This window comes from Gossypium hirsutum, chromosome A10, assembly GCF_007990345.1.
Source record: "Gossypium hirsutum isolate 1008001.06 chromosome A10, Gossypium_hirsutum_v2.1, whole genome shotgun sequence".
In the NCBI taxonomy this organism is placed as follows: Eukaryota; Viridiplantae; Streptophyta; class Magnoliopsida; order Malvales; family Malvaceae; genus Gossypium; species Gossypium hirsutum.
The window spans coordinates 2,236,719-2,259,353 of NC_053433.1; the positions used below are offsets into that span (position 1 = coordinate 2,236,719).

The window sequence follows — 22,635 nt, forward strand, 5'->3', positions numbered from 1 at the left end:
AGAAATAAAGAAAATCTAATTATCCAACCTAACTGGATTCATTATCGAGTTAGATTTTGAAAAGAAAAAAATTAATTGTACCGGATATTCTCCAAATATATTAAAATATTAAATTGGTATTTTAATTTAATTTATATCTTTAAACTATTAAGTTATATTAATTAAGTATTTTTATTATTAATACCAAATTTTGTTATAATTTTTCATTTTAAATTATACCATAAGTGTGGGTTTAAATATTTATTTTAAATTATACAACAATTTTGTCTTTCATTTAACAATTAAATGTCATTTTAATATGTTAATTCAAGTTGTTCCATGTGATTACATCAAAATTTAACATTTGATTTAGCGCGAGCTTACAACTAAGCTCACAAAAGAATTCTTTGTCATACTAATACTTTAAAGACTTATTAGAATATTTTTAAATTTGGAGTTTGAGTTTATAATCTGAATCACAATATAGGGACCCTGTTGAATTAATCCAATAAATAATGCATGAAGTTAACTTAATTCCTGAAGTGAAAACGCAAGTTCACCAAAAAACAAAAAGTATCCCGAAACAGCGTCGTTTAGCTGTCTTTCAATTTTCAACTAGAGGATAAAAAGTAATTTCAAATATTATTTTTTTTTTCTTACCAAAAATCAAGTCTCTCGTTGGCCGTCAGCTGTAGGTGTATATAAAGGTCAAAAATAAAGAAATTAAAAGGAAAGTTCAAGAAAAAAAAAAAGCGAAGCTCTCTCTCTTGTTGTAAGCTAAAAAAAAGGCTCCATTTTCGATTCCTTTTTCTCTTAATTTTCTTTAGAGAAAGAGAGAGATGGCTTCCTTTGATGCGTACGGAATGGAAGGAGAAGAGTTCATGCAGCTGCAGCACCTAATAACCATCCTTTCGATGTAGACGACGACGAGCTATTCCAATTACGGCTCTTACTCTAACTTCACCGACAATCAGCAATTCCCGGCCGACGGTGGTGATGTGGCGGTGGATCACTTGGCTTCTTCTCCTGAGATCTTCGGCTTCGGATCTTCCGATCCGCCCCTTTCTCGCAATCTCCTTTCGGTACTACGATTCCTGTTGAAAACGGAAACGGAACGAATGGATTTAGCGGTGGAAACGACGATGTTTTCAGTTCTGATGGTCCTGTGCTTCCTCCTCCTACTGAGATGGCCCAGAGGAAGGCTTCCTTCTTCGCGAGTGGCGGCGGTTAGTACTTAGTAGTAATAATTTCTTTTTTTCTTTTTTTTCAAATTGAATCGCTTGATTTGTCCACTTTTTGTTTGGATTTGACCGGTTCTTTTGGTTTAGCACTCCTTCTCAGTTTAGATCTGCTATGCGTTTGAGTAAGCTATGAATTGTTGTTGCATTGGTTGAACTCTGATTAACTTGAATTCAAATTTGTTAATGATCATTTCGTGTTTCTAGATCTGCCGAGGTTTTAACTATCGCGTCAATCAGCTTGATTTGCCGTTTCATTTATGTTTCTTATGAAGTTCAAATTTGTTGATCTCTCTTGTTATTAATTGAAGTTCTTGTTCAACTTATGTAAGACTTGGTTGATATTTAGATTCTTGTAATCCGTAAGTGTTCATTAGCTGTGATGGATAAATGGAGAAACTTATTGAATATTATCGTGTATGTTCATTGCGTAGTTGATCAGATACTTTTTTCCTCGGATTTTGAGTTTCTGATAGTATAATGTCCTTTACTTGGCATTAATTTCTTTGAAGAGATTGCTTATTGAGAAATATTTAGTATGAGTTGTGGTCTATAGTTCACTTGTCTTAGTGAAAATGTTCTCTTCAGTTATTAGAGTGAGGAGGAAAAATAAATATCTATACTGAAGATCATTCATTACTTGTTCATTGATATGAGTTTTTTGATCTATAGAGTATGTTTAAATGCTTCCTTTGACCTCTCCTGTTTCGCCCCATGACTTGCACATTGATTCCTTGTGTTATGTATTTTCTGAAAAATTCTTATTTTTTTTATTTATTGATGTCTTAGGATATAATTGTGCTGCTTTCTAGCCTCTTGATTGTTCTTGTTTGCAGATTTGTTGGTTCATTTGGAATAAGTATAAGTAGTTCATTTAATGTACTGTTTTTTCGAGACTATGTTTTTTATAATGAGTTGCATTTAAATTCACTATTGTCGGACCTGCAAGGATTCTATCAGGTCTGTCGCCAGCCAGTTTATTGTTCATTTATAAAAATTTTAAATGTTTAATAGTTTTATACGTCACATTGGATTTAGCCTGCTATGGCAAGCGGAAGTTATTTTATATTAGCTCATGTAACCTCTAAATTTGTCTTTTTCTTTTTCTCTTTTATATGTAAACTTGTTGCCTTTTTAGTATCCAAATTTTGATTTCTTATCTTGGTTTTGTCGTTGCAGTCAAAATGCCATTCAGCTTGAAGAGAAGGAGAAGAAGGAAAGGAATTGAGGAACCAATTATAGAAGAAGCTGAGGAGTACAAGCGAGCATTCTATGAGAAGCGGGAAAAAACTATCGGACCAACAAACTAACCAGAGAAAGAGAAAAGGTAATTTCTGAACAAATCTTCTTTTTCTCCATGCCCAATCGGATATGCAATTATATGATGATATCTTCACCACTTGATTTTTTTTGGGCTTGGGCAGCTATACGGGCTAACCAAGAAATTCCATAAGACTGCTGACAAGCACTACTGGACTGCAATAGCGAATCATCCCCGTGAGGTCCCTAACATTGAAAAGAGGCAGAAGGATGTAGAAAGAAACGTCAGTATTTGTCGTCCAAGGACCAAGCCTGGAAAACCGACCGATCTTCAAGAATGCGACACATTCTTGTGAAGCTGAAGCATTCACCTCCACCTCCATGATTCCCTCCACTGCTCCAGAAAGGACGCTAAGATGGAAAGTGCTAAAGCTGAAAAGACTCGAAAAACGTTGACAAGGCTGCATCGAACGGAACTGCAGAGAAAGGGGCAACCGTTTCATCTGCAAAAGATGCGCCGCCCCACTCCGAACTCCGCAAGATGCCGCCACGACCGCTCCCCAAGGACCAAACTGTTGCGGAACCAGAGGCAACAGCAGCCTAATTGCTTACAACACATTTACCATGGTTGTTTCCTTGCCCTATTCTTTTTGTTTTTGCTCAAGGTTTCGATTTCAAATTGCATTCCCTATTAACATGGTATTTTCCTGGGAAGGATTTAGTACCATTAGTTACATACACAAGTACTATTCTTAATTAGTTTTTTTTTTTTTTTTTTAACATTTCATGAGATTGGACGTCAACTGTGATCGTTTTATTTTGCTTGTTGAATTGACTTTGTGGACTTATTATGTTGCTTGCAAAGTTACAAAATTTGTCTATAATCTGCGCTTTGCTTATTATCATTTTCGTGGTTTTATCTATGATTGTGTTTAAACATCATATGTGGTTTTATCGATGATTGTGCTTAACATAGCATAAAAATGACCTATTTAATGACTCTTATATTTTTTCTCAAAAAAAAAACTTACCTATTAAGAGCAGAAGTTTTGTATTTTAATATAATTTTTTAATATTGAAATTGGTTGTTTTAAAAAAAATCTTATATAAGAACTTTAAAGGAAAAATATTATGTACTTCTAATTTTTATTTTGTACATTTTACAAATTAAGGTACCAATAAATAAACACACAAGGCAGGCATTTTTTATTACCAAGCTTGTCGCTAGCGATAACAACTTCAATGCAAGTTTTACTGGTCCAACTAAAATAAAAAATGTATATTAAAAATTGCTCAGTTGAACTGGTTAGTATCGATTCTTAGGTTAATCAATTCAATGCCCTTTTCTGGATGATATCCTGATCTGATTGCCAATTCAGTTCAAACAACAACGATCTTATTGCAGTACATATTTCCAAAATAAAAATAAGAATCCATGCTAAAATTCAATAAAAACAGAAACAAAAACAACATATATTGACTAGAAAAGTACAATATGAAATTAGACCTGAACACGGCTCTACATTCATACAATGTCTACCTGTCTTACAACTACAATCATCTAGAACTAAAGGAATCTATTACACCTATCCATATTCTTCTCATTTCTCACCCCCTTAAAAATCAATGTCCTTAGTTAACGTTTGTTAAAATAAAAAAGTAACCTAACAAATTATTTTATCAACAAATTTTATACAGAAACAGGTTCTAGTGTTAAAAAAGCCAATCATTTGTTTCCTATGTTTAAGCTTTAAACCTGCAGCACTTGCTTAAAGTACATTCTATACAACTCGAACCCAAGGCTTCTATACAACTCGCGTCCGCCGCACATCGGACATCCATAGGCCCAACGACTGATCCACCAACTCACCCGTTCATTTTGACTAGGTTGGTGGGTCGAATCAGCCGAAGCAAAAGCGGAAGTTTGTCGCAAACATCTCATGCACCATGATATTAAAACCAATAGATATGTTATCAATAGAGTTCATCAGAGAGTTCCAACAACAGAATCATATTCAAAATGATATTTCAGCCCGACACTAGTTCTATGGTCGACAAAAAACCATCGTTCATAAATCTCGATGCGTGCGTTTTACATAAATACATTTCCTTCCTGCACCATCTACACTACATTCCTAAATTCTATTTGACACAACATATTTGGAGTCATAACATTTCAATCTTGAGTGAAAGAACTCTCCAACCAGAAGATCTACAGTTAAGTCAAAGCCAAAGCATTTATTTCACACGATAAAATGCAGGACGACCAGCAGACCATTGAGCACAAGAAATTGAAACAATTTACTTTTTGATTGTTCACAGAGGCAAGCAAATACCAAGCACCAACTCAACCTCTTGTAAACTTAAAAGTGCTATATAAACTAAATGCTTTTTATTGATAAAACAGGGAAAGAAATTCCCAGTTCCAACTGATAGGAATTAAATACGAGGTACTACAACAAGAACTGACAAAAGACAACACAGAAGTTAAAAGAGTAATGTTTAAGAAAATTCCCAAACCCATTGTACCAAACACCTTCAAGACCAGTCTTCACACAGCAGTCACAACATCTCGTCGAGATCCCATTTATACCGAGATATGCACCCAGGCCAACAGAAGTGTTTAAGCCAAATGCTGCATCTCTTTCAGACAGCCGACGCTTCCTTGGCAGAGGGTTTTTACTCCGTAATGGACGTAGAACTTTCCATTGAGCTTGTATCAGGCATATCAACGGAATTGCTTTAGCCTGGAATATCATCTCCCGGGCTCATTCCTCCAGATCTGACCATGGACCACCAAACATATTCCGTCTGTGCCACTCTTCAGATGAGGATGTAATCTAACTCTCGCAGTAACACCAGCAGCATCTGCACCCTAGGCCGAAGGCATGTTCTGCAGACAATTCAGAAACATAATGGAAATTAAAGGAATCTGGAACTCAAACAATTAGAACATCAAAGTGTAGGAGATTCCCTTATGCTAATTGAAACTGCTTTCATTAGCACAATATCTAGAATGCACTCCAGTAGATTCAGAAGAATCGACAAACAGACCGATTAGATACCCATATTATTTGCTTTTATTCAGTACATCTACTAACTACAAAGATGCAAATCATGACGTTACATTATTTTTTGTTGCCTAACTTTATTAGCTAGATTATGCAACTAGTCTCATAACTTGGATGAATTTAGCTACCTGCATATGTGGCCAAGGGATGCTTCTACCACCTCAGGCAATACCGTATAATTTCCATCAATATAATGCAACCGCACCTGGATGCTGCTGCTTCCCACTGAGAAACGGTACACGGGTGTGTAGACCAGAGGTAGCCTACAGAGATCCATAAGAATAAGGAAAAGAACCTTACCTGCAGAGCAACATATGAGGTTTATTTATCAAGTTATCAACCCAGTCTGCCATTTCAGCATAGTCCTAAATATTACTTGGGACCCTGAACACAGTTCTAAAGAAAAAATTCACTAGACATAATTACTGTGATTATGTTGGTAATGGTAGCATAAAATACACAGTAACTACCTCCTCAAACGTGTATCCTTGACCAGCATTCCCAAACTATCTTTCCTGTCCTATGACCTTCCTCAGCACCTTTAGCTCCAGGTACTAATTGCCCAGCTCTGCTCCCTGGGCTTCATCAGTCTAGTCATGTTGTTGGCTTAGCAGCATAGAATTGACCTCCTCAATTTTCCCAGGAGCCCCAGGCTGATTTTTTTGTGGATTTGCATCAGTATTTCTTTGGCAAGCGAGGCTGTAGAAGCTCGCCGAAGAAAAAGCAGAAAGTAAAAGTTGACATAGTCTATGAAGAAAATGGCAATCCCCAATAAGCCTAACAGCGGTGTTCCAGGGAAAGTTCCTGTATTAATGCTTATTGGCATAAGGAAGGGGCCACTTATGGTGTTCGGAGTTGAAGTGGAAACTCCGTCAGTTGACCACTATCTTAGCAATACACCCTGTACCCAAGCTTGCATCTGTGTGCTTCCAGTCGACTTGTCGTGCCACTTTGACCAGCTGTAAAACATGGTTCTTGCTGTGATTAGGCATATAAATTAGCAATTTCAAAGGTACAAATCAAGAAGGTAACAGACACGAAGTTCTTCAGCATCACCCAATAAAGCAAAGAAGAAAAGCATTTTCAATCAAGAAATTGCTACTGACCCTGACTAGTTGTGGAGTTGCTGAACTTTGGTAGGACTTGTTACCATATTGCGATTGCTACCAGTACCTGCAGTAACAGATGGCTAGCCAATGTGCGGCAGAACTTGCATAACGACGCAAGCGTGTAATAAAATGTGAAGCAGATCCAGAACGCATCAACTAAGCCTGCATATTGCATCAACATATGATATAAAGCTAACAAAAAAAAGGCTGAACTCTCTGCTGAAGAAACGCTAGTGGTAGAACATATAGATATTTCATATGCCAAGATGTGAACTGCTTATGGGGAATAGTCACTAGTCTAACACATATCCAAGAGCAACCATATACCTATGTGCATAAGAAAGTTGCTAACTTATGATGAAAAAGTAAAAAATAAAAGCAACATCAAAGAATGGACAGTGAATATATTTTATTTCAAAAGTTCAATTTCAGCAGAAAAAGATTATTAATTGAGGTAAGTCACATAGAGGCAGACCTGAATGCTCTGAAAAGGCCGATCACAGCATGCTCAGGACATGCTGGTACGTCTCGCCATGCCTGCCATGTTCTGTACTAATGCTGAGGATTACTAGCTGATTCATTCCTTTTCCCTACATATCCAGTAGAACTTGCTTGCTATCTAACATTGCCCTACCTCTTGGGCGTTGTACCTTCCAGTTAGCCTGCACTTTTCCTGCCAACTTGAAGTATAAAGATAATATTGACTCAGCAAATTGACACTACCTTGGAATTCAAAATTTCAAGCTTCTCATTTAATTATAGACATAAAGAGGAAGCAATTAGACACGGATATTTAGGCTGTCATTTCAACGAAGTGGTAGCATGATAGCCTCTTGTGGGTTCCAAGCACTGGGGTACACTTTCTTTAAACCATGTATAATTGGCAAAGTAATAACCAACTAGAACTATAATGTAAACAACAGCAAACCAGATAGTGCAAAAAAAGTAGCGAAAGACATACAGGGTCCATACTGTTGCCTGTGCTGAAAGAGGGAGGAGTGAAAAATCCGCATCTAAACGCATCACGCTGTTCAGAGAAACTGAAAAGACAATAAACATCAAAACAGAAGTCAGTAGACTAGGTGGTGATACAAAATGAATTCTAAGGAAATTAACTTGCTCTTAGGTAAAAAATTTCAACAGATAGTGAAGCTTGTTTACCATGCCATCCTCAGCAGCACTCTGCGTACAGCCAACAGATCCCACCAATCACTCCAACCAAAAGACTCCACCAAACCTGCTCCGAGTTATTAATATAGTAATTATAAAAAATCCATCAAATCAGTACATGTTTATAGATTAGCTAATTGGTACCTCTCCGCAATAGCACGTTCCCAGGTTGATGGTTAGCCTTTATTGGACTACTTGAAATGCAGGGGAAGAACACGGATTTCTTCAACATGGTACGGTCCTTGCTAGTGTCATGCCAAACAGAAGCAGAACAACAGCTTGTTGAAGAGAAGGCAGGGCAGCATAGCAGAACCACATTAATTTGGTAGTTATCAACAGCACTAAAGTTTGGCCCAGAAAAATGTGGACTCCACCCCGAAGAAACGAAATAGCTATTCTCCACCATGCGCAGAATAACATTCGAGCCAGGTCTAACTTGGTAGTCAAGGATCAACTACCCTCTTTAACTTTCGGATCATCATGCTTTACGGATGAGTTGGTCGGCAGCAGCTGTTGGTGGACTTAAAGTCATTATTGTGTATGCTTGTATCCACTTTGGACACCCAACAGTTGCTTAGTGCCTCCCACCGAACTGGAAGAAGGTCCCAATTATTATGGGAACACGACTGAAGTTTCCACCGTTGCCTCTCCACCTGTGATTGTAGGCCCTCGTCGGATCATATGGGACATTATTGTCCTGCATAGCAGATGACAGAATTAGAGTGACCGACTAACGTTGTAAATATGAACTATCTCTTCAAAAACATGGTTTCAAAGCAAGGCTCAGTCCAAATGAGTGTATACTATATTATCATTGTCTGCCAATGATCTTTCAGTTGCGCCTAAGGTCCTAAGGCGATCATACCATTGTCTTATTTTCTAATTTCAAGTAATACCGTCATAACGACTATATTAAATATCACAGCAATCTCCAGAATCAGAATATCACTTACCACATTAAAAAAAGCTTTTTAATAGGAAAAGCAGAAGTACACAAATTAACTTGAAGATCAGACAGTACCCTCAACAATAACAACGCAATTACAGAACCACCCCGAGTTGGATCAAAGCAACTGCAGTTACACCAGGCCCCAAGTAGTGGTTGCTGCAGATTGTGCTGCGCCTCAGGACTCACATATGCTGAGAAATTTGAAATGGTGAGCAATGTAGTGGACAATCATTAAATCTTGATCTGCTGTCTTTTCCCTTGCTTTGCTTCAGATATCAAATATTCTTGCCAACTAAATAAATATGCAGCCAACGGGGCAAAACCAGCCCAGTTGGTGGATTAACTGAGGTGGATCCCATTACTTGTGCTCGTCTTTGCAGTAGCTTGAAATCCATTTCCAGTGCCGGAGTACCTCCCAGACAACGACAGTAGATGGGTTTACAATTGGAACGCCTGCCACATGCATGGCACACTGTCGTTATTATTGCATCGCAGCCATGATACCACTAGGCCCGCACCCATATTCCCTGCTTGTGCAAAACCACTTTCGTGCTACACTACCCTGCGTTAGGGGCCACTGGACCAATGAAGTTGAACAGATCTGAAGAGAAGACGGAAAACACACAGAAATTGGGCCACCTGGCTGTAAAAGAAAAAAAAAACACATTTTTCATACAACAATGAGTACCTTCCATTTCTATAATGATTTCAATGTGAAAACAGAAAGAGCAGACCAAATGACAAGTTTGACCAAATGAGGTCATCATCAAAGGACATATGCTTCTATATGATCCTGGAAACAGCCAACCTTACAAATCCAGAATGTTTACAAATTTATTCTTGCACAATCATGAATAGACACAAAGTTGTGAGCAAGACCTCAAACTTAATGCAGTAAAAGCTACAAACCTGAATTTTGAGACTGATGAGAAAGAAATTTTCCTCAAAGTCGATTTTGAGTTTGCAGGATTACTGGATTTTGACGAAAGCCACCTTACTGATTATTAAATACATAAATCAATTAGCACAAGCGATCAGATCATTAACATTATGGTAGCAAAGGCAAAAAGCAACAAATGAGCAGAAGGTACCCATTGAAAGATAAACAAGGATGTTAATAAGGGAACAAAATAAAGAATGTTCCTTTAAACTTATTTCTTCACTTGGAAGGATTTAGTGATGGAAGAAGATCCATCACTGTCATTTCTACATGGGATGAGAAGTTTAAGGCAATTTATAAGAGAGCAACAAAATTACACACAATTCCAAATTACCGATATTCTACTCAAATATCCTTCTAGAAATCAACTTTGTGGCAGTAAAGTACTTACTGGAGACACCCCTGACAACCACTTTGTAACACAGCTTATCCTGTCGCCACTCATGCTTCACGCTTCCAGAAGCTAGCATCACGTACCAGATGGCGGCTCCTGCAGTTAACATCAAATTTTAGTCCAGGGTAAGATTTTATGGCCACAATGAGCAGAGATAAACCAAATGATGTCATAACAGAAAACTTAAGGAAACACCAATACTGCCATTGTAACTAAGTCTGAAATGGAATTATATAGAGAAAAGCCATGTTAAGAACTTAAAGGAGGTCACTTGAGCATCTGAAGAAACATCTAGTGTGCTAGCTTACTTGGGATGGCTGAGTCAGATGGTTACCTCCATGGAGTTAGCTATCAGTAAGCACGAGGACAGAAGTAGGAGACCATTCAATAAACTGAACAGAATCCGGGAGAATCTGCAAGAAATGCGCAGGCAACCAGTCATATACACAATATTGCGCCAGACTTACTACACCTGTCAGAGCTAAAATTGTTAAGAAGACATGTCGACAGTGACAACACCACAGCAATGTGAAATAAATAAATAAAGATATGAAGCACCAGTCTAATCCACTTCCAAGTTCCACCTATACAAAGACCTTGCTAACTATAAAGATGAATTAAAAAATCCAACACTATGAAATCGGCACTTGGCACCACTAGGTAAGTCAGATATTCAGCCAGGTTCATGAGAACACTTTAGCGCTATAACTATATGAGCTGAAAATGTAAAATTAAGCTACCTGCTGTAACATTGAACACCACACTCGTAGGACGCTCTGGATCACATTTGTATAGGGATCCAGAAGGTGGATTCGCATTAGAACTACAAATAAATAAAACACTAAATGAGTTTTAATTTTAAAAAGGTTATAGAATAACTGGACTTTCACAACTTTAGTGTTCCTGAGAAACTTGAATTCCCATATTCTACAATTCACTTGTATGATGAAATATAGTAGAATAGAATCTACGAGGAATTTATCATTCTACAAAGATAACATTAGCAACGTCACTTGGAAGTAGAAGAAACAATTATAAAAAAACAACTATCCTCGGATCCTAGCACAAGTTCAGTCGCACAAGCATAGCATTCAATTTCCCACACCAAGCAACAGCACTGAAACAAAAAACAACAACGTAATAAACAAACCAATCGAGAAAAAAAAACAAGTGAATTGCAGAGTTGACTATGAATTGAACTAAAAAAAACTAACCTAAATTGCGGCACCAATTCAGGTACTCTCATTTTATACCGCAAATTAGACTTCGGTTGTTTCAACCAAATACAAAACCGATAGCTGGATTAACCGGATCCTCTTCCATCACAGTATCTTCACTTTTACCCGACGAAGCGACAAAACTTCGTCTTCTCCGACACCAGAAACCGGTCAGAACCAACCGGTTTCTCCAAGCCCAGCTTAACGGCAGAATCAACCGGCTGGCCACGGCTCTTCCTCTGATTCCTTGTTATCGCCCAACCCTGGCTGTTGATTCATATCGAAGAAGAAGAAAATAAAACAAACCTAATCTTTATATTTATATAAAAAAGATGAAAATGGAAGAAGAGAGAAAGAGAAAAAAATGCAAGCGGAGGGTGCAAAGTCGCATTGAAGGCGACAGGTGCACTGTAGAGAGAGAAAAGTGAGTTGAGTGTTCTTTTTTAGTGGGTTAGTGCGATTTGAGACTTAAAAGTGTGTTTTTTTTTAAGGGCAAAGGTATTTCTTTCTTTTTATTTTTTTGTGAGAGTGGAAATGTGAATTTGGGCGTGGGAAGGGAAAATTTAGTAACAGTGAAAGGTGGGATCGACGTTGATGGGTTGCCGGAGGGGGGCGGGAGCCGTGGCGGTGGCGGGGGGTTAATTGGGGCTGAGAAATCTTGCTGGTTCGGATTGATGGTTTAGTGAAATATGCGAGTTAAGTGAGGGTTAATATGAGTTTGGATTGATCAAGTGGTGGTGGGTGGCGGCTCTGATTTGCCAATAATTTGGGTTTCCATTTAAAGAATCTTGTCTTTTTCTTCAAATGTTGTGTACCGTAAAAGGAGGTTTTTAGCATTATAACTTAAATAAACTATTAATAAGTAAATATTTTGATGGCTTGATTTTAAAAAATGATTATTAAATTATTGAAAAGTTTAATTTAATTCATTAATTATTTGAAGTTTTTATTTAAGTTATTAAGTTGTGTTAATTTTTTTTAAAGTTAAATAATGAGCTCCAAGCAATGATTTAATGATCAGTCTAGTAGATTAGTATTCATCGACGAGTAGATAAACATACTTTAAATTTAAGTTGATCTAACAATCATTATCAAAATAGGAGAAGAAAATTGCTTAAGTTTTAGTTTGCAGATTCATGATGTTCAAAGTTGTTTAATGAAAATAAAATGAACTATAAAATAAAAGAGAATGAGAACTTTCAAATGGTGCAGACAGTACAAACAAAAAAGGTCATACAATAATGATTTTAATAGTTCATTGATTTAATTGAAACTTTAATATTCAAGGACCATTTTGTAACTTCTTAAATTAAGTGATCAAAACATAATTACTACATATTAATGACGTTAAATGTAAGTTACCCTAAACTGTTAATTAAATTTCGATTTACTATAAATATTTTCCTCCAATGTAATCTTAATTCAAAAATATTATTCAAATAGAATCAAATTTCATATATTTCAATAATTTAAAAAGTAAATAAATTTTAGCACATTGAAAATGTCATCAAACGTAAATTGATTAAATTTTTGAAATTTTCGTCATACATCAGAGCTCTAATATTTTTTTATTTATTTTAGAATAAATTTCAAAAATATACATAGATTTAATAATTTAATTATGATATTAGTATCACCAAATTGACAACTTGTTAATTGTTACTATTAAACTGATCACGTATTTTTTATAAGCAACATTAGAAGGTTGGTTGACATGTAAATTTATTTTTAGTTAATATGATTGACAAATTTCCATTTGGCCTTGATTATGTGATCGAATAACAGTGAAATGAATTTTCATGTCATCACTTTAATAGTATAACTAACTATTTATCTATTTAGATATGATAATAACAAGTAAAGTAACTATTTACCAGAATGAATGAATTAATCCCAAATTATTACAGTAGAGGGACTAAAAGTATAAATAGATTTAATATTTATTTAATTTGTTATACATATGAATTTTAATTTTATGCAATTATTATGTAATTTGATATTGATTCATTTTTGCAAAAAAAAAAACTTATAAACATGACAACAATGTACTATTATTTGTTGCATACATGAAGTATTGTAGTTACTAGATGTGAAAATAGTTAGACTTTTTTTTTCATTAACCAGGTTTAAAATATGGTCAAATTTTAAAAGATTCGAACAAAAAATTAAGCCATTTAAATTTATGTCTAACTTAGACTATTAAATGTAACTGAACTGATAAGTTGTATTTTTTAACCTACTAGTACCTAAACTTAAAAACAATAAGTCATTTGATTTTTTTAGTTACTTGACTAACTGATTAAAATATGAACCTGCATTGATGATTAATAACATGGTGATATGCAAGTTCACATTTTGACACGTGAAAAAAAAATTAATTTATAAAAAAATTACACGTGTCAAATGTATAACGTAATATGCCCATGACGTTGGTCCTCATGTCACGTCAATATTTTAATAGTGTTAATAGGTACCTAAAAAGTACCAAGTTGACTTATGGTTTCCAAATTTAGGTATAGTTAGGTCAAAACAAAGTTAGATATAAAGTATGTATAAGCTACCAAGTTCAAATACCTTCATATATATTAACACTAAATAAAACATCTTAACAATATACATTGTAAATGCATGATTTATTTAGTTATTTACCATTGAATCATGTCTAATTTTTAGTTGACTCGTGACACTATTTCATTAAAAATTAATATGGTATAAATATTATAGCTGCATAATTCAAATCTAATCCAACCATGATTACTGAATCAGACTCAGTTGTTTAATTTAATTGGGATTGTATCCAATTAATTTAACCGTACTACAAACTAGAGAAGAGAGTTGTTGCAAAACTAGTTAGAATTTGATTAATTTAGTTCAAATACTTAATTTAATTTTATTGTTGTAATTTGTTAAATAAATGTTTATGTTTAATTTTATTTATTTATGTTTTCAACCTTTTCATTTTTCTAAATTGTTTAGATATTTTTATTTTGCAACAATTGAATCAATGATTCGATTGATTGATTCGATCGTCGATTAAATTATTATAATATTAATAAAAAATTGACCCGACTTATAAACACTTTCACTAACTTGTAAGGTTAAAAAAGCCAACATCAATAATAATTGGAAAAAATAGTATTCCATGGAGTGTGGTTAAAGCTAGGATGGGTTTGGATGAGAGGTGGAGTACAGTGCGATATATTTAGTTTACTTTTTGTCTCATCTTACAGTATCACTACAGTATTACTACAGTATATAATTTCACCGTACAGTTCTATTTTACACTAATCACAATAAACGCACTACTCATCCAAATATTTTATTAAAAAATAGTTGAAACCAAAGTATTGAGTCCAGTTCTTGACATTAAATTATAGGGGATGTAATTAAAAATTTTGAGAATTCTAGTAAGAATTTTCAAAATCTTAACAAAGGTCAAGACCTCTTAAGTCCTAATGAAGATCCGCCTCAGGAACTTCGAACATAAGGGAAGAATTAAAAAAGAAGAAGTTTGAGACAAAACGACGGCGGTTAGAAATACTGAAAAAACAGAATGCCCTGGGCCCAGTTCTGGCCTCTGGGAACTTGGCAAGAGGCTAACTGAAAAACTCGAGAAACCGCGAGATATTGTTACACTTCGTTTTTCAGTTTTTTCCTCTCACTTCACAGCCTCTCAACCCTCAAATTTAGCCAAAAAAGGACTGAAAATCCATTAAGCCATGAGCACGACGCCACAAGGAATTCACTCGCTAGCCTTCAGGGTAATGCGGCTTTGCAAGCCGTCGTTCCACGTCGAACCTCCTTTCCGTCTCGATCCTTCCGATCTCTTCGTCGGCGAGGACATCTTCGACGATCCACTCGCCGCTTCTAACCTCTCTCCACTCTTATCTAGCCACGTCAACAAGTCCACCGACTCCTCCGATATGACCTTTGCCAATAGATTCCTCCTCCACCACCCTTCCGATGCAATGGGCTTCTCTGGCCTCCTCGTCCTCCCTCAATCCTTCGGGTCTCAGCACACATACATCTCTTTATTCTTCATTTTTTGGGGGTTAATTGTACCATACGTCCCTAAGTTATGACCAAATTCTAATTGGTCATAACTTCAAAACTCTACAATATATTTTATTGTTCCTCTTTGTTAGTATTAATGTCAGCTTAATGTGAGGTAAGGGATTTATAAATATTTTTAACAGGTCATATTCAAACTAACAGTCAGCATCGATTGGAAGGATTTGACTTAAGACAAATTTGAATTTGATCTATATTCAGAATGTCCTATGCAATCAACTCTGTTTTTCATTAATCGTTTTGTTTTCTTTTTATCTGATTTTTTTTCTGGTTTAATTAATATAGGGCGATTTACTTGGGAGAGACTTTCTGCAGCTATATCAGCATTAATAACAGCTCAAATTTTGAAGTTAAGGATGTTATTATTAAGGTCAGTCTGTTTAATTGTTTCTTTTTTTCTTTTCATGAATTTACTGCATTTTTTATTGATAAGAACTGTTTAACTGTTGCATTGATAATGTGTTTGGAAAGGAAGAAAAATTTGAATATTAATTGACATTTTTCGCTTGTAGTTTGGTAGGACTTGGTTCCTTCACCTTCTTTAATTGAATTTATTAAGCTTTTATGTTACTAAAAGTTCCAGATCACGTGCTTCTTTTCAAGCTTGAATTAAGTATCTAAGTTCAGTGATCGTTTTATTTATTTTCATCTCTGTTAGATAAGTGCCTGAATGAAGTTTTGCTTGCAAGCTCATACACTTTTATTCTCAAAATATGTGTTTAATTCTATACAACAGATCAAGAAATCTTGGGTTTATTGTAGGCAGAAATTCAAACAGAGAGGGAGAGAATCCTCCTCTTGGATACATCAAAATCACCTGTTGGAACGATACATGCAGGAGGGCATTATGATTTTATTGTGGAACATGATGTCAAGGAACTTGGAGCTTATACGTATGTAGTAACAGACTGATTTTGCTATCTCCTGCGATTTCTTTCATTAATTATTTTTCCCCTGACATGACCGTGATTTGTTGCATGACAAAAAATTAGGATGGTTTGTACCGCGTTGTATAATGATGGTGATGGTGAACGAAAATATCTTCCACAGTTTTTCAAGTTTGTTGTTGCGAACCCATTATCAGTTAGGACAAAGGTACTATCCCATGCCTTCAGAAAGAAATGAAATAATTCTAATGTACATGCTGCCCTGAGGTAGCTTCAAAGGCATTTATTGCTTCTACTTTGTTCTTTGAAATCTTCTCTTGGCTTTTCTTTTAATTTTTCATTCAGAATTGTAATGTTTCTTGCCTCTGTTGTGCAGGTCCGCACCGTCAAGGTAGGTTGAGATTGACTTGAATTCTCTAATGTAAGTGCAAAAGCCTAGATATTCATGCTGCTGCAATTAGATTCTTTTAATGTAATTAAACCATTGAAATAAAGGTTAAATTGGCTTGGCACTTATTGCTTTTTGATTTTATAAATCAAGTTGATATCAAACGAATTCCTAAAGCTAAAAGTTAAGTTTTAGAGCCTCTATCCCTCCTTAACTGAGCAATGTGAAAGGAAAGGGCAAGGGCTACCCTCCATTATGTAACCCAGCTTCAGTGTTTTCTTTTGGCTTTCTTCCTTTTGTTGTTTCTCATTTTTTATCATTAAAACCAAAGTGCGCAGATGTGCATGTATCCTTCTGTTGCAACTTGCAAGTCAGTTTTTGCAATATGTAAAGTTAACATCTCCTGCTTGGAGTTGCTCGTTTGGTTTTATAGTTGTCGATAATGTCTAGTGCAGCGAATACTAGTTTAAATCTGTAATAGCTGAGTGTTTCCATCTCAGGAAACTACCTATTTAGAAGCTTGCATAGAGAATCATACAAAATCAAACCTTTATGTGGACCAAGTTGAGTTTGAACCAGCTCCTCATTGGACTGCTAAAATACTAAAGCTGATGAACTCTATCCTGCAGATAACTCGTCAACTGGGTAAGTAGTGGACATATCACATGGATGTATCCTTTTGATTATTTTATTCTCAGCAGCTTGTCCTTGCAATGCTATCAAGTCCTATTTGATTTTCTCTATGATTGTTTAACTAAAATTATTGTAATATTTTCTTATTTGTTGATAATCATTTACTGGCAGAGAGATAGTTAAGCCACCTATTCTTGTTAGATCTGGTGGGGGAATTCACAATTACCTTTATCAAATGAAAATTTCTTCACCTGGTTCTGAACAAGTGAAGGCAAAGAGGAGTAGTATCCTTGGTAAACTTCAGATATCGTGGCGTACAAACCTGGGTGAACCAGGCCGCTTGCAAACACAACAAATTCTTGGCAATGTAAGTTAAGCACTCTTTTTATTTTAAATGACTTCATATTCTCTATTCTGAAATATGTACCATATAAAGAAATCATTTGTCTTTTATTCATTTTTGAAAAAAAAAAAAAGAAGGAAAAACACTATCAAACGCTCTATGTTATGTTTATTGAGTTTGAGATCTGCATAAATATCAATACCTAAAAAAGAATTATTGAAATCATTCTGATATGTTTTTCCTCTTTTTCAGCCTAGTAGTTGCAAAGAGATTGAGCTGCAAGTTCTGGGGATACCATCTTTAATCATTTTGGATAAGCCCTTCTCTGTATGTTTATTATTAAATGCAATTCTTTTACATTTTGGGAAACTTTTTTTTTTAAATAGAAAACCTTTTCATCCTAAAGACAAAACTTAAGGTCTGCCTAGAGTATCTTGCTTTGCTTCTTAAGGTCTTCAGCTTCGTCCTAAAGGAATTTTTAATCAACCTTTAAATGACTTAGTCTCTATCTTGCAGGTACATCTGAATCTCACAAACCATACAGACAGTGAGTTGGGCCCATTTGAGGTCTGGTTATCAAAAAATAGTGCACACGAGAAGTTTGTTATGTTCAATGGTCTTCAGACAATGGTAATTGATTCAATTGACTTCCGACATTAGCTTATCATCTTTTGTCCAAAACTATTGTATTATCTTCTTTCTGACACTTCCTGGCAGCATATATACCTAAAGCTTACCTTTATTGGTAGAGGTAGAGGGTGATAATGGAATTTTGGATTAGATTATGTTCTTAGAACTTCTTGATGAAGAGAGATTTGTGCTAGGTGGGTGGCTAAAGTGATATGTCACACCACATAACATGTATACATGAAGGATATGGTAGAAATTCATATGAATCTTGCCTTTACTTCTTGATGAAGAGGGAGATGTGGTTGTTGGCATTTAAAGGAATCTGGTCAGTCTGCATGAAATGTATGTATTAATGGTATAGTTGAAATTTCTGTCAATGTAATCTGGTCGTGACAACTGAGGATTGCTTAGATTTGTCCAATCAAGCCTCAAAATAACCGGATAAGTGAATCTTTTCTTAAATATTAGGCTCACAAGTTACTTTTCTATCATTTTCCATTGTTGCCATGAGGTACTGTTTACATGTATGAGGTTGTTGCATGCACAACTCTGATGAATTGCTTTCTTTTGTCTTCTGATAAGACTCAGTACCCCAGTAATATTAGTAACATCTATAATTATACTTTATCTGTTCACTTAATATCTTAAAATATGGAAGTTATGATTTGCTGCAATACTTACATATGGATTTGACCCTTTTCGTACAGGCATTACCAGCAGTGGAGGCATTCGGTTCCACTGATTTCCATTTGGTATGAAGATGATTTACAGGCATCATTTACTATAAATGGAAGATGTCACATTATTTACTACTTATTCTACTTCTCCCTTGTATAAACTGCTAAAGACAGTTGGATTACTGCTAAGATTTTTGCTACCATTGTAATAATTTATGTGTTCTACTTTGCATGTTGCAGAACGTGGTTGCAACTAAACTCGGAGTCCAGAGAATTAGTGGACTTATAGTGTTTGACACAAAAGAGAAAAAAACTTTTGAACCTTTGGCAGATGTGGAGGTTGGTATCATGTTATATGTTTTCTTGTAATATCAAATTGTTAACATCAATTTAGTTCTAATTAGATTTGTCAATTAGGCGAGTCGAGTTGATTTTGGATCTAATCAATTCAGATTTTAAAACTTCTTAGAACATTTCGGGTCTAGGTTATTGTGGGATCAAATTTTGCTAGTTGGTTCATCTTGGGTTAAAATCATTTCACGTTCCTTGTTTAGGTTTCGATTGTTGCCTTCATATGATCAAATAGGGTTGGATCAGGATCAGATTTGGGTTAGACTTCAACATGTCTAATTCTAATATGTATCTCATCGATTGAATTTTGCAGATCTTCGTGGAGTCAGATTGATTTATTAAGTAGTTCTCATTTGTCAGGGCTTGATGAAGGTTGAACCATCAACTTAAAAAGGTGTATTTGATGTAATGGCATCAATTAGATTGCGCAGCTATGAAGCAGACGGTAAATAGTTAATTACCACTCTTGCTCCCCTATGGTCAATTACAAAAGGTCATATTTTTGCAATCTTCATATGATCAAATGCTAAGCTGCATCATTTATTAGATGATAAAACTCTTCCAGGCATTTCAGTTATCAAGCCATGTTAGGATTTCTTTTCTAATTTTTTTCATTTTATTTATCAAACATGCCTTTTACAAGGCATTTTACGATTTCATAAACGAGGAAATAACCCCCCCCCAACAAAAAAAAAAACATAATAAAATGTGGGTCATTTAGTATTGAATTATTCAAGCTTTGGAGCCTCGCAGTGCCCAATTGGCTTCGCTACCAACTCGGGGCATCCTACTTGTTCTCGACTGAGCATCGGCCATGAAATTGGCACCACACATCACCCCTTCACTGTCAATTCTTGGCATTGCCTTCATTTTGCTCCTCGGATGCTCAAAACTCGTCAATCCTTGCTCACTGTGGAACATACACCCTGTATTCACACACACAAAATGTTAATACAATTGTTTTTGTACGGAAATCTTTTAGAATTATAATATAATACTGGTAAAAACTAATCAATATGAAGCACACATTACCAGGTGGAAATGGTGCAAATGATTTAGCACAGCTTTCTTTTATAAGCTTCAAGTTATCTGAAACAACTACTGATCCATCAGCTGCTACACCCCAATAGAGTTTAACCCTTTCATCTGCACCCTACACACCATTAAATAAAAACCAATTAATTAATTTAATAAGAAAATATACATTTGAATCATCCCAATTATATGGAGAAGTTGACTTTGAAAATGGTCTTACCAGTGCAGCAAATACACTTCCAGCTTTGCTATCATACACCACAAATCCATAGCTGCCTTCAAGATCCTTAAGGACCTGGTCAGCCGGGTACGGACCACGGTCGCGGAGGGTCCGATATGCTTCGATGATAAACATGGCTTCATTGGTGCCCTTTGACAGCCCATACTGCTTTAGCAGGCTGCTCAAATTATTCAAATCCCCCAAGAATATGCAGTATATTTCATCCACTCCACAGAACAACCTACATTTCCATCAAAATCCAGAAACTTCAATTAAACAAAAAATAAATGGGTTTCTTTCTTTGAGGACAGAGAGGTTATTATTTTACCTTTGATGATTGGGGAAACGATTCTCTGTGGGAGCATAAGCAAAGCAAGCTGAGGATCCGAACCCCATTGAGAAAGCATTGTTGGGATTTGAAGAAAGGAAATGGTTGATGATTTGATTGGGAAGCTTGGTCTTGTTTGATGAAGTGAGTGAAGCTGGGCTATGCAGCTCCTTTGGTGGATTCATTAATTCTTTCTTGAAAATGCCTAACATCCTTTCACTTTACGAAAACTAAAAATGGAGATTGATTCAAAAGGAGAGCTAGAAGCAGGTAGTTTGAAATGAAGATGAAGATGAGATATTGAGAAAAGCCCCGTAATGGGTTATATATACAATTGAAGGATGATCCATAAAAACGTGGCAACATTATCCAAAACTCGATAATTGATGCCTAGATCACACGTCAATATCGAAATGTAGATATATTAGTTCACACTTCACAACAACCTTTTTGAAATTTAAAAGAGTTAATTACAACTAAGGTTCCAAATTACAACCCAGATTTTAAATTAGTCTTTAACTTTTAAAATATTTTAATGTAATCCTCAAAATATAAATATTGTATCAAGCAGATTTTTTGTGGACCTAGGCATCATTTTGGATAGCATGTGGACTAAATTGTAAGCATGTGTACTTATTGTGTATACAACTTAGATCTGATGTGTTAAAGGAAAAAAGAAATAGCTTTCTTAAATTTTGTTAACGCTGCTTTCTTTTTAAAAAAACATATCATATTCAAGTTGCTTATGTAGTAGTTACACACGAGTTTACAAATATGCTTTACATCCAATGGAGTGACATTGAACAATTAATTGATTGTTAATTTGATAGAACGGTCTAATTGACACAATTTTGATATTTTGAATATTTGATTATAATGTTACTGAAGTTACGGATTAATTTAAACTTTGGATAATAGTTTTAGGATATATAGTGTATTTAACCATTTTTATTTTCTTTATACTTTTATATAAATATTACTTTTAGTTGTATATGTATTTAAAAATTACTACAAATTCAATTTTGTATCATTAAAAACATTTATTCTTCTTACAGTGGATTTTAATGGTTTTCATGTAAACCAGATAAAATATTGCATGGATAAGGACTTATCTTGAAAATTTTAAAAGTATAAAACCTTTGTAATATTTTAACCTAAATATATTTGGAAAGAGACAGGAAACTTTATCCTAAAACATAAAATTATTGTAAAAATATTTTGAACCAACCATCAATTGGAACACTGAAAAAAATATTTATTTTATATAATTTTTTATCATTTCCATAAACCATATGGTTCCTTTCCCAATTTCCAATTTTGGGCAAATATTAGAAACATCAAAATTACCATCGGGGGACTATTTCTTTTTTCATAATAAACAATAATAACTTCCAATATTGAATGATTTGTTCAAAGTTAATCATAATATATAGGGATCCAAGAAACTTGTCTCACGGCTATCCTTCTTAGCCACAAAAAACCCAATGAATGGAAGTGACGGTGAACCCAGTCAGCACATTAATTTGATTAATTTCTTTAAGGTTAAAATATTTCATAGGTATTTGTGTTTTTCACAAATTTAAGATTTAGTCCCTCTATTTTTCATATTTTAAAATTTAAGTTCAATTATTAACATTCTTAATTTTTTATTAAATTCAGGTTTATTATAATATTAATTTTTTAATTATATTACTATCAAGTGAGTATTTTTTTAATTTTAAAATATCTAATTTTAAAAAATAATT

General features: G+C 34.9%; 2 protein-coding genes and 2 pseudogenes across 2 annotated transcripts; 2 read left to right on the plus strand and 2 right to left on the minus strand.

Annotated features, from left to right (window-relative positions):
* The first annotated feature begins 494 nt into the window (after window positions 1-494).
* Window positions 495-2,862, plus strand: LOC121208511 (clathrin light chain 1-like; annotated as a pseudogene).
* A 41-nt stretch (window positions 2,863-2,903) lies between these two features.
* On the minus strand, window positions 2,904-13,987 carry LOC121208512 (mediator of RNA polymerase II transcription subunit 16-like; annotated as a pseudogene).
* Window positions 13,988-14,779: 792 nt separating this feature from the next.
* Window positions 14,780-19,761, plus strand: LOC121208548 (trafficking protein particle complex subunit 13). The gene is made up of 12 exons (XM_041079504.1): window positions 14,780-15,336; window positions 15,684-15,768; window positions 16,161-16,291; window positions 16,391-16,493; window positions 16,662-16,676; window positions 17,174-17,322; window positions 17,478-17,673; window positions 17,902-17,976; window positions 18,166-18,279; window positions 18,987-19,031; window positions 19,197-19,295; window positions 19,621-19,761. Exons 1-12 carry the CDS (start codon window positions 15,047-15,049, stop codon window positions 19,639-19,641), a joined length of 1,323 nt encoding a protein of 440 aa, XP_040935438.1. The 5' UTR covers window positions 14,780-15,046; the 3' UTR covers window positions 19,642-19,761.
* A 62-nt stretch (window positions 19,762-19,823) lies between these two features.
* LOC107925261 (stem-specific protein TSJT1) lies at window positions 19,824-21,233 on the minus strand. The gene is made up of 4 exons (XM_016855908.2): window positions 20,891-21,233; window positions 20,563-20,803; window positions 20,340-20,460; window positions 19,824-20,233 (listed from the first exon to the last, which is right to left on the minus strand). Exons 1-4 carry the CDS (start codon window positions 21,100-21,102, stop codon window positions 20,040-20,042), a joined length of 768 nt encoding a protein of 255 aa, XP_016711397.1. The 5' UTR covers window positions 21,103-21,233; the 3' UTR covers window positions 19,824-20,039.
* Between the last annotated feature and the right edge of the window lie 1,402 nt (window positions 21,234-22,635).